Consider the following 11,975-nt stretch of genomic DNA (forward strand, 5'->3'; position numbering starts at 1 on the left):
GACAAACAATAGTGTACTGTATTAAACATGTACAGTAGTGGCATGTGAATTTACCACAAGGCTAGCATTATTCATTTTGTTATGTTGGCAATACATAGATGATCAGTAATGTGCCAGTAATTGGAAAAATCTATATAAAGACTGTGCAGTTCTGTTCAGAGGAGTGGTTTCTCATTTTATTTCTGGTTTAGGTATAACACCTATTCCCCCAGCGTGCTTGTGCTCGCACACATACAATATTTGCAGTAGTCATTGTATCCTGACACAATATTCTGCTATTCATGGGGTATCAGCCACTTTGCAGCAAATTCTCAAATGCAGATTGCAGGACTGTGCAGCTATTGTCATAAATGGTTCAGAAGCTTCAGACTTAGTACTAAAGGACTATTTTTTGCTTACCCAATTGGGTTTGGCAGTCCTGTTTTCTTATTACTTTAATTGGTGTGAATTTATGTTACATGAACAAAATAAGTGAAAATTAATTTATTTTGGTACATCTTAAGATGTGAGAACTAGTTCATACAGGTGCAAATATCTATTGAATTTGTGGCCTTGAAACACATTCAGAATCATATATATAGGGAATAGCTGGGTTAGTAGTCCCATATATTAGCCACTGTTGCACATTGTGTTTGAACTATGAAAGTAGGAGCATCAAACTTGGTTTTATCCATCATTGCAAGCAAACATAACTTCATACATGGGTGAGCTAGGTAAGTGATACGAGATATTTTGTACAGCATTTACATTTATCCAAGATGAAGTAGAATTTTTTTCTGGTGAAAATTTGTTAGGTTAAAGAATTATATTGATATAAGATTTGTTTGTTGATTCTGGATTTGTTATGGGCTTCTTAGTGAACTCTGCTATGGATGAAAATTTTTGAATCTCTGTTGGTAAATGCTCTGTTTCCTCAGCTGTCACATCTACATTTTAATTTCATGTCCCTGTCATAAATGTTGACCTTACTGTCTCCTCTCAGAAATCCTAAACTTCAAAATACACAACTGTAATTTTAAGTCTTATGTTTTAAAAAGGTATGATTCTTGGTCTCAGTCCAATGAATAAGAATGTTGGTGAAGATGTCTGTCTTCTGGGGTGTTGGTGTCATGTAGTTTTGTAGGAACTGTTTCAGATGTGTTTGCTGTCTCCAGTATAAGGGTCATGAGTTATGGTGGAGGCATTAAGCACCTCTAAAAGGTCTGGCAGTTTCTACTAGACTACACAGTGCAACAATCCAGAAGAAGGTTCATCTTCATACTTCCTGTGAACTTGAAATCTCACTGAGATGGAGGGTTACTTCAGAATGAAGTGCTGAGGAAAATATTTGGACATGAAAGAAAGGCAGGAACAAGAGTGTAGAGGAACATCATTAATTGTACTGTTCACCAAATATTATCATACTCAGTTCAGAGAGGATCACAAGTTGGGGGAGGTGATAAATGCATACACAACTTTGAGCTAGAAAAGTAAAGGTAAGACCACATTGGAGACATGGCATACATAGATTGATATTAAAATGGATCTTTAACCCTTTGCAGTCCCTTTTAAATACCACTAAGGCTCTCTGCTGCTCTATTTAAATGCCACTAAGTTGTATACATTCAACTACTATTATGAACTGTATTGATTTTCTTTATAACTTGCATAAAATTTAAGACACTGCCAAATATGGTGAAAATATGTTTTGAGAGGATCACAGTTCCTCATGTTTGAAAACTGACTGTGTGAAATATTTTTCACGGACTTTACTACTTTCGCTAGCGGGTTGCGTAATAAGAGGTGCCTTTCTGTTGCTTGTTGTTCGGTAGAGAATAAAGGAAGTCCAATTCGGTAGATAAGACTATGGCGACGTCTAAACATTTCTTATTGCATGCAGATGTTCGATGTGTAAGCAAGGGATTTCATATTCTCAGAGCTATGCTTCCTTTCGCGCAAATTGTGTCAGATCAAGACCGAGTTCAACAACATTAAAGTGAAACACAACACGAAGTGTAAACGATGAAGTCACTACACATAAAGAATGCTTGATAAGAAGACGAAAGAATATGCACATGTCAGTGGTAGATTGCTCTATATTGCTGTATGCTACATTTCTGAATTTCAAGCAAACTTTAATGTTACATAAAGTCGAATGTTTGTGTTATGTATGTGGTGGTTTTAGATCTAAAGCATTTTGATTCTATGTATCACATCTTAACTAGGAAGACACCCATCCCATTTTAGGATAAGATATCTCGTAACAAAATGAATCGGTTTGGTGACTGGTTGGATCCATAAAATCCATCCACTAAACTGATGTGTAACCCGCCTTTGAGAAGTCCGCTATATAGCAAATTGTGATTGGATGGCCGGTGGTTTTTGTTAAAAATTGCAATGACCCTAAACGGAATTTATATATACAGGTATATAGACCAAGGTTCTCCGTTGTCATGTATTTTATTTATAGGACTTCGTGTTGTGTATTGCAGTACGTATTCTTTGTCAACCTTTTATGTCATACCCATTTGAAGCAAAGATTTCAATTGACATTAAAAATCAGGAACAAAGTTGTATTCATGCAACCAACAAGTGTTGTGTAACATGCAGTTTAGCTGAAACGTGTTTCAGTGTAGCGATGACCAGTAAGAAGAGGACGTAATAACTTGTTTTGAGTATTCACAATAGTCGACTACATGGTGATGCCAGTGTTTTGGATGACGATGATATAACAATCGCTGTTATGTGGTAATGGCAAGTTCCGCACCGTTGAATGACTAGTAGAACCGGCATCAAATAAAAAAAGATGAAGATAATATGCTTGGGAACTGCATCATGTTATCCAACTTCAAATAGAAGCGTATCGTGCACGGCCGTTAGATTTGAAGGTACTATAATTTTGAAGAATGCCAGATTCGAGGAAAAAGTTAAACGCAACGCGAATTTTCCTGTATAAAGTTACTTTTGCATATAGTAGGTAACAGAAAAATAAATAACTTTACAACTTGATGATCAACACCTGTATGTATGAAATTTCTGTTGGTGTACATTTCAGTACAACTAGTAGTTTCCATTCATAACCTTACAATGTCGATGTTGATCTGGGCTGTAACGCCTTGGTCCATGTGGTTTTCAGGAGAACTGCCTTCTACTTAAGGGTGGTATCTGAATGCAGGTTCACATGTAGTTACAACCGAGAAAATCAACACTAACATATCTGCTGCTGTCAAAACCTTCCATCTCATAACCTAAAAACTTTGTGCTGTGTCAGTGCTGTAATTTTTAAAATGAAAAGACTTTTATCCACATCTATAGACATATATAATACATTATTATACCATATTTCACAAATAGAGCTGCACGTGTTTATTAATTATTGCAGTGAAGTGGAAAAGTTGTTATTGCTGACATGCAGTTGTCACATTGCCTTCCATTTTTTGCAACAACTATTCAAAGTTTTAAACGTTGATTATTGTGCCATATTTTACGGAAGCATTGCATAACATGTTGTTTTCACTTCAGAAGTGTGCACAATTGCATGGTTGTTTTGATAAGAGAAGATGCAGTACAGTGGTACGACATACCAAATTTAAATAAAATATGTTAGTAAGTCATACAGTTATCATGCACAGCTGGCTCTCACTTGTATGCTACATTCACTTAATGAGGCATGTATTCCGTGGACCTAATGCCAGAAGGCTAAGTACAGTGGAATAATTTGTGTAGTCACAAGGGAATCATTGTGCCAGAGACATGTTCTACATCCTTTGGTTGAGTCCTAAGAAGGATCTGTGGAATGTAAATAAACTCTACTCTACTCTACTCTAAAGGAAATAGAATGCAACTTTAGTATTTGAAAGATGAAAGTGAATACTAAATAGAAAACTGGAAGAAGGAGTATCTGCTGTATTAGCTTCAGGGAGCTTCTTTATAACGTACCTTCTTTGAGTGGTTTGTATTATTTACTGATTGAAACTTATCTGTTCTGTTTAAGAAGATGAATTGAAGTATAGTTTCTATAGTGTTTAATTTAATTTTGGGTAGTGAAAGTTCCTGCATAGAATATAAAACAGCTAATGTAAAATTGTTAATGAAAGTGTGTATGTTTTGCTCCTATAGATGGCACTGTGTGGATATTTGATTGTGGTGAAGGAGCACAAATTCAGCTGCAGAAATCTCCAGTTCGACCAAGTCGTATTACCAAAATTTTCATCACACATTTGCATGGAGATCATGTAAGAACATATAAGTGCTTTATTTGATTCACTTTGCTTATACTCCTTTATGGCATCCAAGTCTCATTTTGTGTTTAAAAACTCACAAATCTAATTACTAATGACATGATTTATATGGAAACATTTTTTTCTTTTCCAGATAGTTTGCATTGTGCTTTAGTAATAGCCTGAATAGTTCGTATGTTTTTAGTGAAATAAACAATGGTTTGATTTACTTTTACATATTCAAAAGTATGGTACATAGCATTTTTAATCTTTTGTAATTTGTTGTGTTACACTTTTCATCTTCTTGTATTAGAAATTTTAGAAATCAGACTCAAAATACTTTTTTCAGCAACTTAATGTTTCTCTATCTCTTAGCTTTGTAGATTTATAATCCAAGCTATCACTGACCATTGTCAGTATTTTGTTTTCTGTCTTGCTGTGCATATCCAGCTCAGAGCTTATAAAAGTTACATTTACCACCTTTGTTTATTTTTTTCCTCATATCCATTCCTTACTGTTGTGTTTTACCACTTGTTTAACATTTTATATAATTTCATATTTGAATTTATTGACATTTCTTTCCATGATGTCTGCAAATTATTCTAATTTTTCAGCACTGTCTTGCCATCTGTTTTTATCAGATTTACATGTATTGTTCCATTTGTTTATTAACTAGTACAGCATTATGGCTTACTTACCACCCCCCTCCCCATCTCCAGGTGACTATATTATTTTGTGAATAGATGTTTTCATTTAAAGTTTTTCAGAACTTTGTTTTCATTTTCTGTATTATACCATACTGTTATGACTGTAGTAAAACTACTTTGTGATGTTTTCAGATTAGTATTTAATATAATTTGGCACTTATTAATTGGATTACTTGTCTTACTCTACAGTTAAAACGGAACTAGTATGCATAGTGAGTTTATTTTTGTGCCAAGCTGAAGACTATCTTTTTAGTCATGGTTATGAGATAGACAGGAATAATAACTGATATGTGATTGCTGTAAATTACATTTTCTATGTTAAGGGAGATGTTGAAAGTAATTTCCTTTCACACATGAATGTTGCACCATAGGAATGTTCTTCCAGTGAAGCTTGAAATGTTTTTATGGATGTCCATTTTATCCTTTTTTTGGGCATTATTTGGTCGGAAGTCATAGTTTATTATTCTGGTCAGCAGTTCTTACTGATTAGTATCTGTAGCCACTGAATCTCATTGACAATATCAATGCAGTAAACCCTCAATTTAACAGATTTTGGATTTAATGGACACCATCTGGTATTTTGAGATTTTTCTGGATTTTTTGGGCTTACACTGTAGTGTTTTAATGAACCTTGTGTCATTGAAGGTGTCCACTTCATGTTGATAATCTGTTTTATGGTGTTCCTAATGGAAATTATTGTCTAAGGATGTATTATTGACATCGTAAAAACAGCTATTCAGTTTAACACACAATCATCATTACAGAACACCCCTTCTTCCCTATTAGTCTATTAAATTGAGGGTTTGCTGTAATGTCATTGAGCATTATTAAGTATGACTTGCATACTTGTAAGAATGATTTCTATAAAATAACATGCTATGTGACATTTTGCAGTTATTTGGCTTACCAGGACTGATGTGCACACTGGCGAACATGGTGCCTGACAGGAATGACTTTACTTTGGAAATATATGGACCACAGGGTCTGCGTAAATTTATTAGAGACACCCTGATTCTTTCAAGATCTGCTCTTACTTATAACTATGTTGTATGTATAATTCAGTTTTATAGTTATTATATTAGGCTAAAACAGTCGGTACAGACAGAATGCCTTACATACAAGATATCTGTTGAACTCAATAGAAGTGACTTATAAACTGAAATTTGATTATCAGAGTGTTAAGAAATATAACATCAAAGATAATGACGTGCTTTTACATATGCACTGTGATGTGGGCTTTTTCTTGTCTTTTTTTTTCTTTACATTGAAATGTAAGTAGGATTTGAGGTTTTCACAGTGGCGAGTCTGAAGATTTCTGGCTTGTTGCGCCATGTAGCCTGGTAGAAGACTACATGGCGTAACAACCCAGAGGACAGCCATCTTTAGGAAGAAAATCCTCATGATTTGTGACAATTTAAACCTGGGACTGCATGCTGGATTGGTGTGCTTTTTTGTTTTTAGAACCAAACCCATGTTTAGAATAATGTTGCATGAGTGTAATCCTCGGTAGCCTGTGCCTTATGTTGCTTCTTGCCTCAGAATTTACTGAGTAGACAGTCTTTTAGTCTCTTATATATGATAAGTAGGGAAAATGTATTTAATGGCAATAACCACAAAGGTTATATTGTTAAGCTAAATGCTGTATGTATTCAGCTCATAAATTCATCGAACATTACTGTTTACACACATTTCTGCCTACACATTCTCCATTAAATCGGTGAATACTGCAAAATTCTACCATTTTTATATTTTGTAAGAAATCTTAGACTCTGTATTATTTCTTGTGATCAGTGTTCCATATTAAATTGTTATTAAAGAATACTGATGCTGTGTTGCACAGGTTCATGAACTAATTCCTATAGCAGAGCAGTATCCTGAAGATTGGAATACATGGCCTGCAGATAACCTTGCTACTGGGAGTCTTCATCCGCAGGAAAAACAGGGGAAGGATATTACTGCTACCAATGATCTGACTTGGAATGTGTTAGTAGCCTGGAACTGTAGAGAACTGAGTAGCTTATCAGCATGTACGTTGTTATTTTTGGAATGGAAACACATCATTTCTACACTTCCCATTTAGTTGGCATGGGCAGAATTGTCAAATGTTGAAAACTCTGCATTTAGATTGTATTGGAGATTGTAATTAAGATACTTGTGATACTGAAAAAGTGGTTTTTGGAATGTCATCTGGATTTATTATTTTAATGTGTTCATGTTATATGCAGGTACTTATTAAATCTCAAAACAAGCTAAAAATTATTGAATTATTTTTTTAAGATGTGTCTCCATTTTAATTAAGTTTCACTCATTTGTTGAGAACTAATTCCAAACAAATACTGTGGAGTCCATATATTCCTTTATTTCATCCAAGTATCTTTGTTCTTCATGACATGTGTAACAGGTATGAGAAAATTTATGTTATGTGTTGTTGAGTGTTTATTTCTTTGGTTAGAATTTATTCTTTTGCTCTACAATATTTGCTCTTCCCATATTGTTTTTACTTTGACTGTGAAATTTGTGGTTCTCATGGCAGTGACAGTGTTGCTGTTCTGGGTTGTGACAGTATGCAGACTTGTAGGTGGATACCAACATTTCAGAGAATTGTACTGTCTTCACTCTGATTTACAAACTAATTAATGTTAGGATTGCTTCTTAAAATAAATAGTGGCCACTTTCTTATACTTTTATGCCATCCTGAAGAATATCATCATCCTCAGTATCATATTTTTACAACATTGACCAGAAAACTATAATCAATTAGCAAATAAACAAAAACTGTCTTATTAAAATGTGGGAATGTAGAGTTCAGTTGTTCATGTGGAACTAATTGTACAACTTGCACTGCAGGTTTGATGGGCAGAATGTTTGCGTGAAGGCAGGTGCACTAATGCACAGCATCCCATCCTTTGGTTATGTGATCGCAGAACAAGATGAACCAGGGAAGCTGGATGCTGAGTATCTCAAACAGCTAGGAGTTCCTCCAGGTCCATTGTATTCCCGTATCAAGAACGGTGAAGCCATTACCTTACCATCTGGAAAAGCTGTATCCTTTGTGATTTTCTAGAAACAGTCATGAAATGACAAATTCAATTGTGAAATGTGTAATTTATATATACTTATTTTAAAGTTCTTTGTGTACTGTGAAGTTAAAACTAACCATTGCATACAACAATACTATACAAGAACATTACATCTTAATGTGACAAAACAAAATGGAAGGTTTTACTTCATATGTTTGGCAAAATTAGAAGCAGAATGTCAGAAGACAACACACTCTGGAGGCACCATAAAAGGCTAACGCCAGATTTAATGTCTCCTTGTCTTGTAATAGGGTACAGTGGCAGGCTTTTGAAAATAAGATAATTGTCCTTCAGGTTCCATAAGAATGATGAATTCTATTGCTGGATGAGTGACTAACACCTTTTCAAAAAGAACTGTGTTCTGTGGAGTTAGTTGCTTAATTTTTTAAATGTAAATAATTTTACTGATGTGTACAATCTATTATTTCTTAATAAGGCTTTAGCTAGACCCATTGAAAGTATTGGGTCCTCCAAAACGTGGCAGGAAAATTACTATTCTTGGTGACACGTCGGATTCATTCAGAATGGTTGATTTAGCACAGTGAGTACCTCTGTAATTATGTGTTTTATGTTGAAATCAATTTTCTGAGCCTTGGAATTTGTTTCCTTTTTACAGAAGTCAACTTAGATGAAAGTAATATGTTCATAATTTGTTTTAAGGTACAACATTTTTTATGTTCATGATAAAAGTTAAATCTCTGGAAAGAAACTGGTTGATTCCGCCACACTAGTTTTTTAAATGGAATTGATGAAAGGTTAATTCTAACGTATTTGATGAGCAGATGTTTGTGTATAACCATAGCAGCTTAAGTTTTATCATACAAATTAGTCATTTAAATACAAAACAGCATGTATTTTAATGAGACTCAGGTGTTGAACAACTTTTCCCAGTTGTTGGGACAGGTGCGCCCCCATACTCATCTCAAGTGTCCCATTGTTAGTTTTCATGACTGCAGATTATTACTGTTTAATTTTTTTTTTGTATTACATATTCTTGCTTAACCTAATTTTAAAGACCAATGTATACCTGCCTGTAGGTCCAGTGATATTATATTACATGAGGCAACGCTGGAAAACTCTATGGAGGAGAAAGCTATCGATATGGGTCATTCAACCCCTAAAATGGCTGCTCAGTATGCTGAGAAAGTTGGTGCGCGAGTTCTAATGCTTTATCACTTTAGTCAACGTTATAAGACGGTACTAGTGAATGACACTGTAAGTATAATAGAAAATAATATAGAAATATATTAGTAACATGATGGCATTATCCAAAACATGCTGAAATGTCCACTGTTTAATTATTGCAGCCTAAGTGGAAATTTGTAAGTGTAATAGTAGTAGTGAATTTATTTGAAATGAAATATTTATAATGACTGTGCTGTTTAAAGTTACGTGTAAAGTTAAGTAACAGTATTTACATTATTTTGTTCCTCGCATGATATATGCAGTGATGTTATCATCTTTTGCATGTCCAGATAAATGCTAGCAGACATACCATGTTTTACAATACATGGGTATATGGATACACGATTATGTTCTGAACTGGAATATGGATCACTAATTTATTTTTATATGCAGGATTTTATTATCAGAACCTTGTTGGTTATTATACACAGGGATGTCAAAATAATGCATTTGTTCAGACAAAAGCAACACATTATGGAAATAAAATAGATTTATAGCATGGAACCTAGATTGTGTCTTTATTGTGGTAACTTATACTACATTGCTTTGTTAGCATGAGAGGAGCTTAGAGACATTGAAATGGTTTTACTTCCTTCTTCTGAGTATTAACATAAATGTTCTGTAGGTATGTTCTCTGGTTGTGGATGGAAGAGGCTTCCAGTATGGAAGGTATCTGCATATATATATTGAATAAGCCATCATGGACAGCTGACAAAGCATGGCCTTCCAACTTGGAGGTTGGGAGGGATCTTAACTGCCTGCTGTAAAAAACCAACATGTTGTATAATATTACACAGGGCCTTCAACCTGAATGGGACACTACCTTCTGGTCTATGTTGATGTTGTTAATAAAGCAAAAGCAATATAACCTTGGTAATGAATCTCATGTTCCATAAAAGGTGGTGAATATCTTAACTAGCTGAGCACACTGTTAACTTCCTAAGATGAACTGTGCACCATGCAGTTAGTTATGGTTTCTCTTCTCATTTAAAACAGCCCTTTATGACTCATCTCACTGTCCTGCAGTCTCACCATTTATTGCTATCCTTTTATTTTCATTTGATTCAGAGTTAGTAAGTAATGTAAGAAAAATAAAAAACTGTTACAGCCTAAATTCTGTTGGTTTAAAACATTTGTTGTAACTTGAGACTCAAGAAAGTTTACTTATTTATGATTTTAAGTCTCTTCCAGAAGCTGGGTACATTATGTGTTATGAATGACACTGAGATGTGGTTCTGGAACACTGAAAAGGAAATTGAATGCTTTTTTCCAATATTGGTCATGTAATGTACGGTAGAATTAAAAGTGACATGACACATACTGATTTAAATGTTCCAGGACTTGTGTGTGGATACACTACTTAAGGAAGCTCAGCATGAGTTGTCTACACGGAACTGTCCCTGTAAAGTGTTTCTTGCACAAGACTTGATGGAGGTCTCTGTCCCCAGACCTAGCAGCTAGTTGTCTTTGTAAATTAGTCTGATTATCAAGGTACAACTGAGTTAATACGCAACTTTGCTGCATTTTACAGCAAAGTGTGAACACCTATTAAAGTGGCTCATTCACCCCTGACATTGTTTGGATTTCATCTGTGGTCATATTTGTCATCTACACATGAATATTCTTGATCTAACAGATAGAATTTGGATGAAATGCTGGCTACTGGGCTGTGGAAAGTGGTTAAAGTAATTTATGAAACAACTTAGAGTACAATGAACCTTAAAATTTGACAGTTATCTGTGCATCAACCTGACACTGACATATATTAATCAAAGTTTTGATATTCTTCAATAAATTATCTCAAATTCTTATTGTCACTGATGCCATTTTTAATGATTTCTTGCTTTAATGATTGGCCACATATAGTAGGAAACCTTTCCAAAAAATAAGGTGTGGTGAGCATGTTCAGATCTGTACCACACAAATTTGGTTATGTTTGATCTTTATTATGTCTCACTGAAAATTTCTTATGGACTGTGAGCAGGATGCAAATTAGACGAGACTAAATTCTGCTTTACGTACATTCAGACTGCGTGTCAAAAGTCACGCCCTCAGGCAAATATTGATGTATGACTGGGCCAGTTAATTCAGTCAGTCATTTATATGCAATTCTAACATTCATTAGCTGTGTGTTGTGTAACGTAATGGCCCCATTCACAGTCTATTGTTGTCAGTTTGCAAAATAAAGGAAGTACCAAGCCAGTATGTATTACCCCTCTGAACGATTCTGGTGAATGGAAAGATTTCTACCCACCTATCATGTGCATTGCCTGTTAGTTCTCTGAACTGATACTGAGTTTGTGATATGTTTGTTGTATTTTTCAAACTCTCACATCTTTTGCAAATGTTCATTTTATTTTATGACAGTGGATGTACATATGTAAAGAGGAATTATTTTACTCTAATTGATGCTGTGTAATCTATATTTATTCTGTGGCTCCTGTAGTCCTTGAATGACCTTGGCTCCTTGCATGTGTGAAGTTTCTTAAGCCATAGGCCTGTATGTACACAGGACAGCACAACACAGGAAAACAAACATTGTTACTTTGGACATTGTCCTCTGTCTTGGTTATTTGCTGAAAACCATTGTTTTGCAGGTAAGGTAAGGAAAGAGAAATGGGTTTTGATCACATGGGAGCATTTAGCCATCATTCTTCTTACTAAGAGATCTTTTATAAAGAAATGTGCCAGTACTTAATGCGACTGACACAATAATGACGGCTGGGTTTAGGACACTTGTGCGCCTACAGTCAGCCAATCAGCTTTAGTCATTAATGTTCTTTAACCTGAAATGTAAGTTCTCA

The 11,975-nt window shown here is 34.8% G+C and overlaps 2 protein-coding genes across 7 annotated transcripts in view; one reads left to right on the forward strand and one right to left on the reverse strand.

Moving 5' to 3' along the window:
- Window positions 1-314: 314 nt before the first annotated feature.
- LOC110829521 (zinc phosphodiesterase ELAC protein 1) lies at window positions 315-11,576 on the forward strand. 4 transcript variants are annotated; one of them, XM_022063281.2, is made up of 8 exons: window positions 315-713; window positions 4,099-4,214; window positions 5,801-5,953; window positions 6,747-6,889; window positions 7,754-7,949; window positions 8,430-8,527; window positions 9,024-9,201; window positions 10,510-11,576. In XM_022063281.2, the coding sequence occupies exons 1-8, from the start codon at window positions 701-703 to the stop codon at window positions 10,630-10,632; spliced, it is 1,020 nt and encodes a 339-aa protein (XP_021918973.1). In that variant the 5' UTR covers window positions 315-700; the 3' UTR covers window positions 10,633-11,576. The 4 variants fall into 4 exon arrangements, with proteins under 4 accessions (XP_021918973.1, XP_021918971.1, XP_021918972.1 ...); XM_022063279.2 differs by lacking the exon at window positions 315-713 and adding an exon at window positions 2,611-2,867; XM_022063280.1 differs by lacking the exons at window positions 315-713; window positions 10,510-11,576 and adding exons at window positions 2,611-2,867; window positions 9,797-10,048.
- LOC110829516 (uncharacterized) overlaps window positions 7,891-11,975 on the reverse strand; it is a 55,170-nt gene continuing 51,085 nt past the window's right edge. For 2 of the 3 annotated variants that reach the window (XM_022063266.2, XM_022063265.2), the window contains one exon: window positions 7,891-7,966. In XM_022063266.2, coding sequence (XP_021918958.1) covers window positions 7,932-7,966 — 35 coding nt within the window. In that variant the 3' untranslated portion in view covers window positions 7,891-7,931. Of the gene's footprint in view, window positions 7,967-9,802; window positions 9,933-11,975 lie in introns of those variants that run through there. The other variant, XM_022063267.2, reaches the window with a different exon arrangement.

This window comes from Zootermopsis nevadensis, unplaced genomic scaffold (genome assembly GCF_977971745.1).
Source record: "Zootermopsis nevadensis isolate Lab colony 2312 unplaced genomic scaffold, Znev_1.0 Znev_ptg000001l, whole genome shotgun sequence".
Taxonomy (NCBI): Eukaryota; Metazoa; Arthropoda; class Insecta; order Blattodea; family Termopsidae; genus Zootermopsis; species Zootermopsis nevadensis.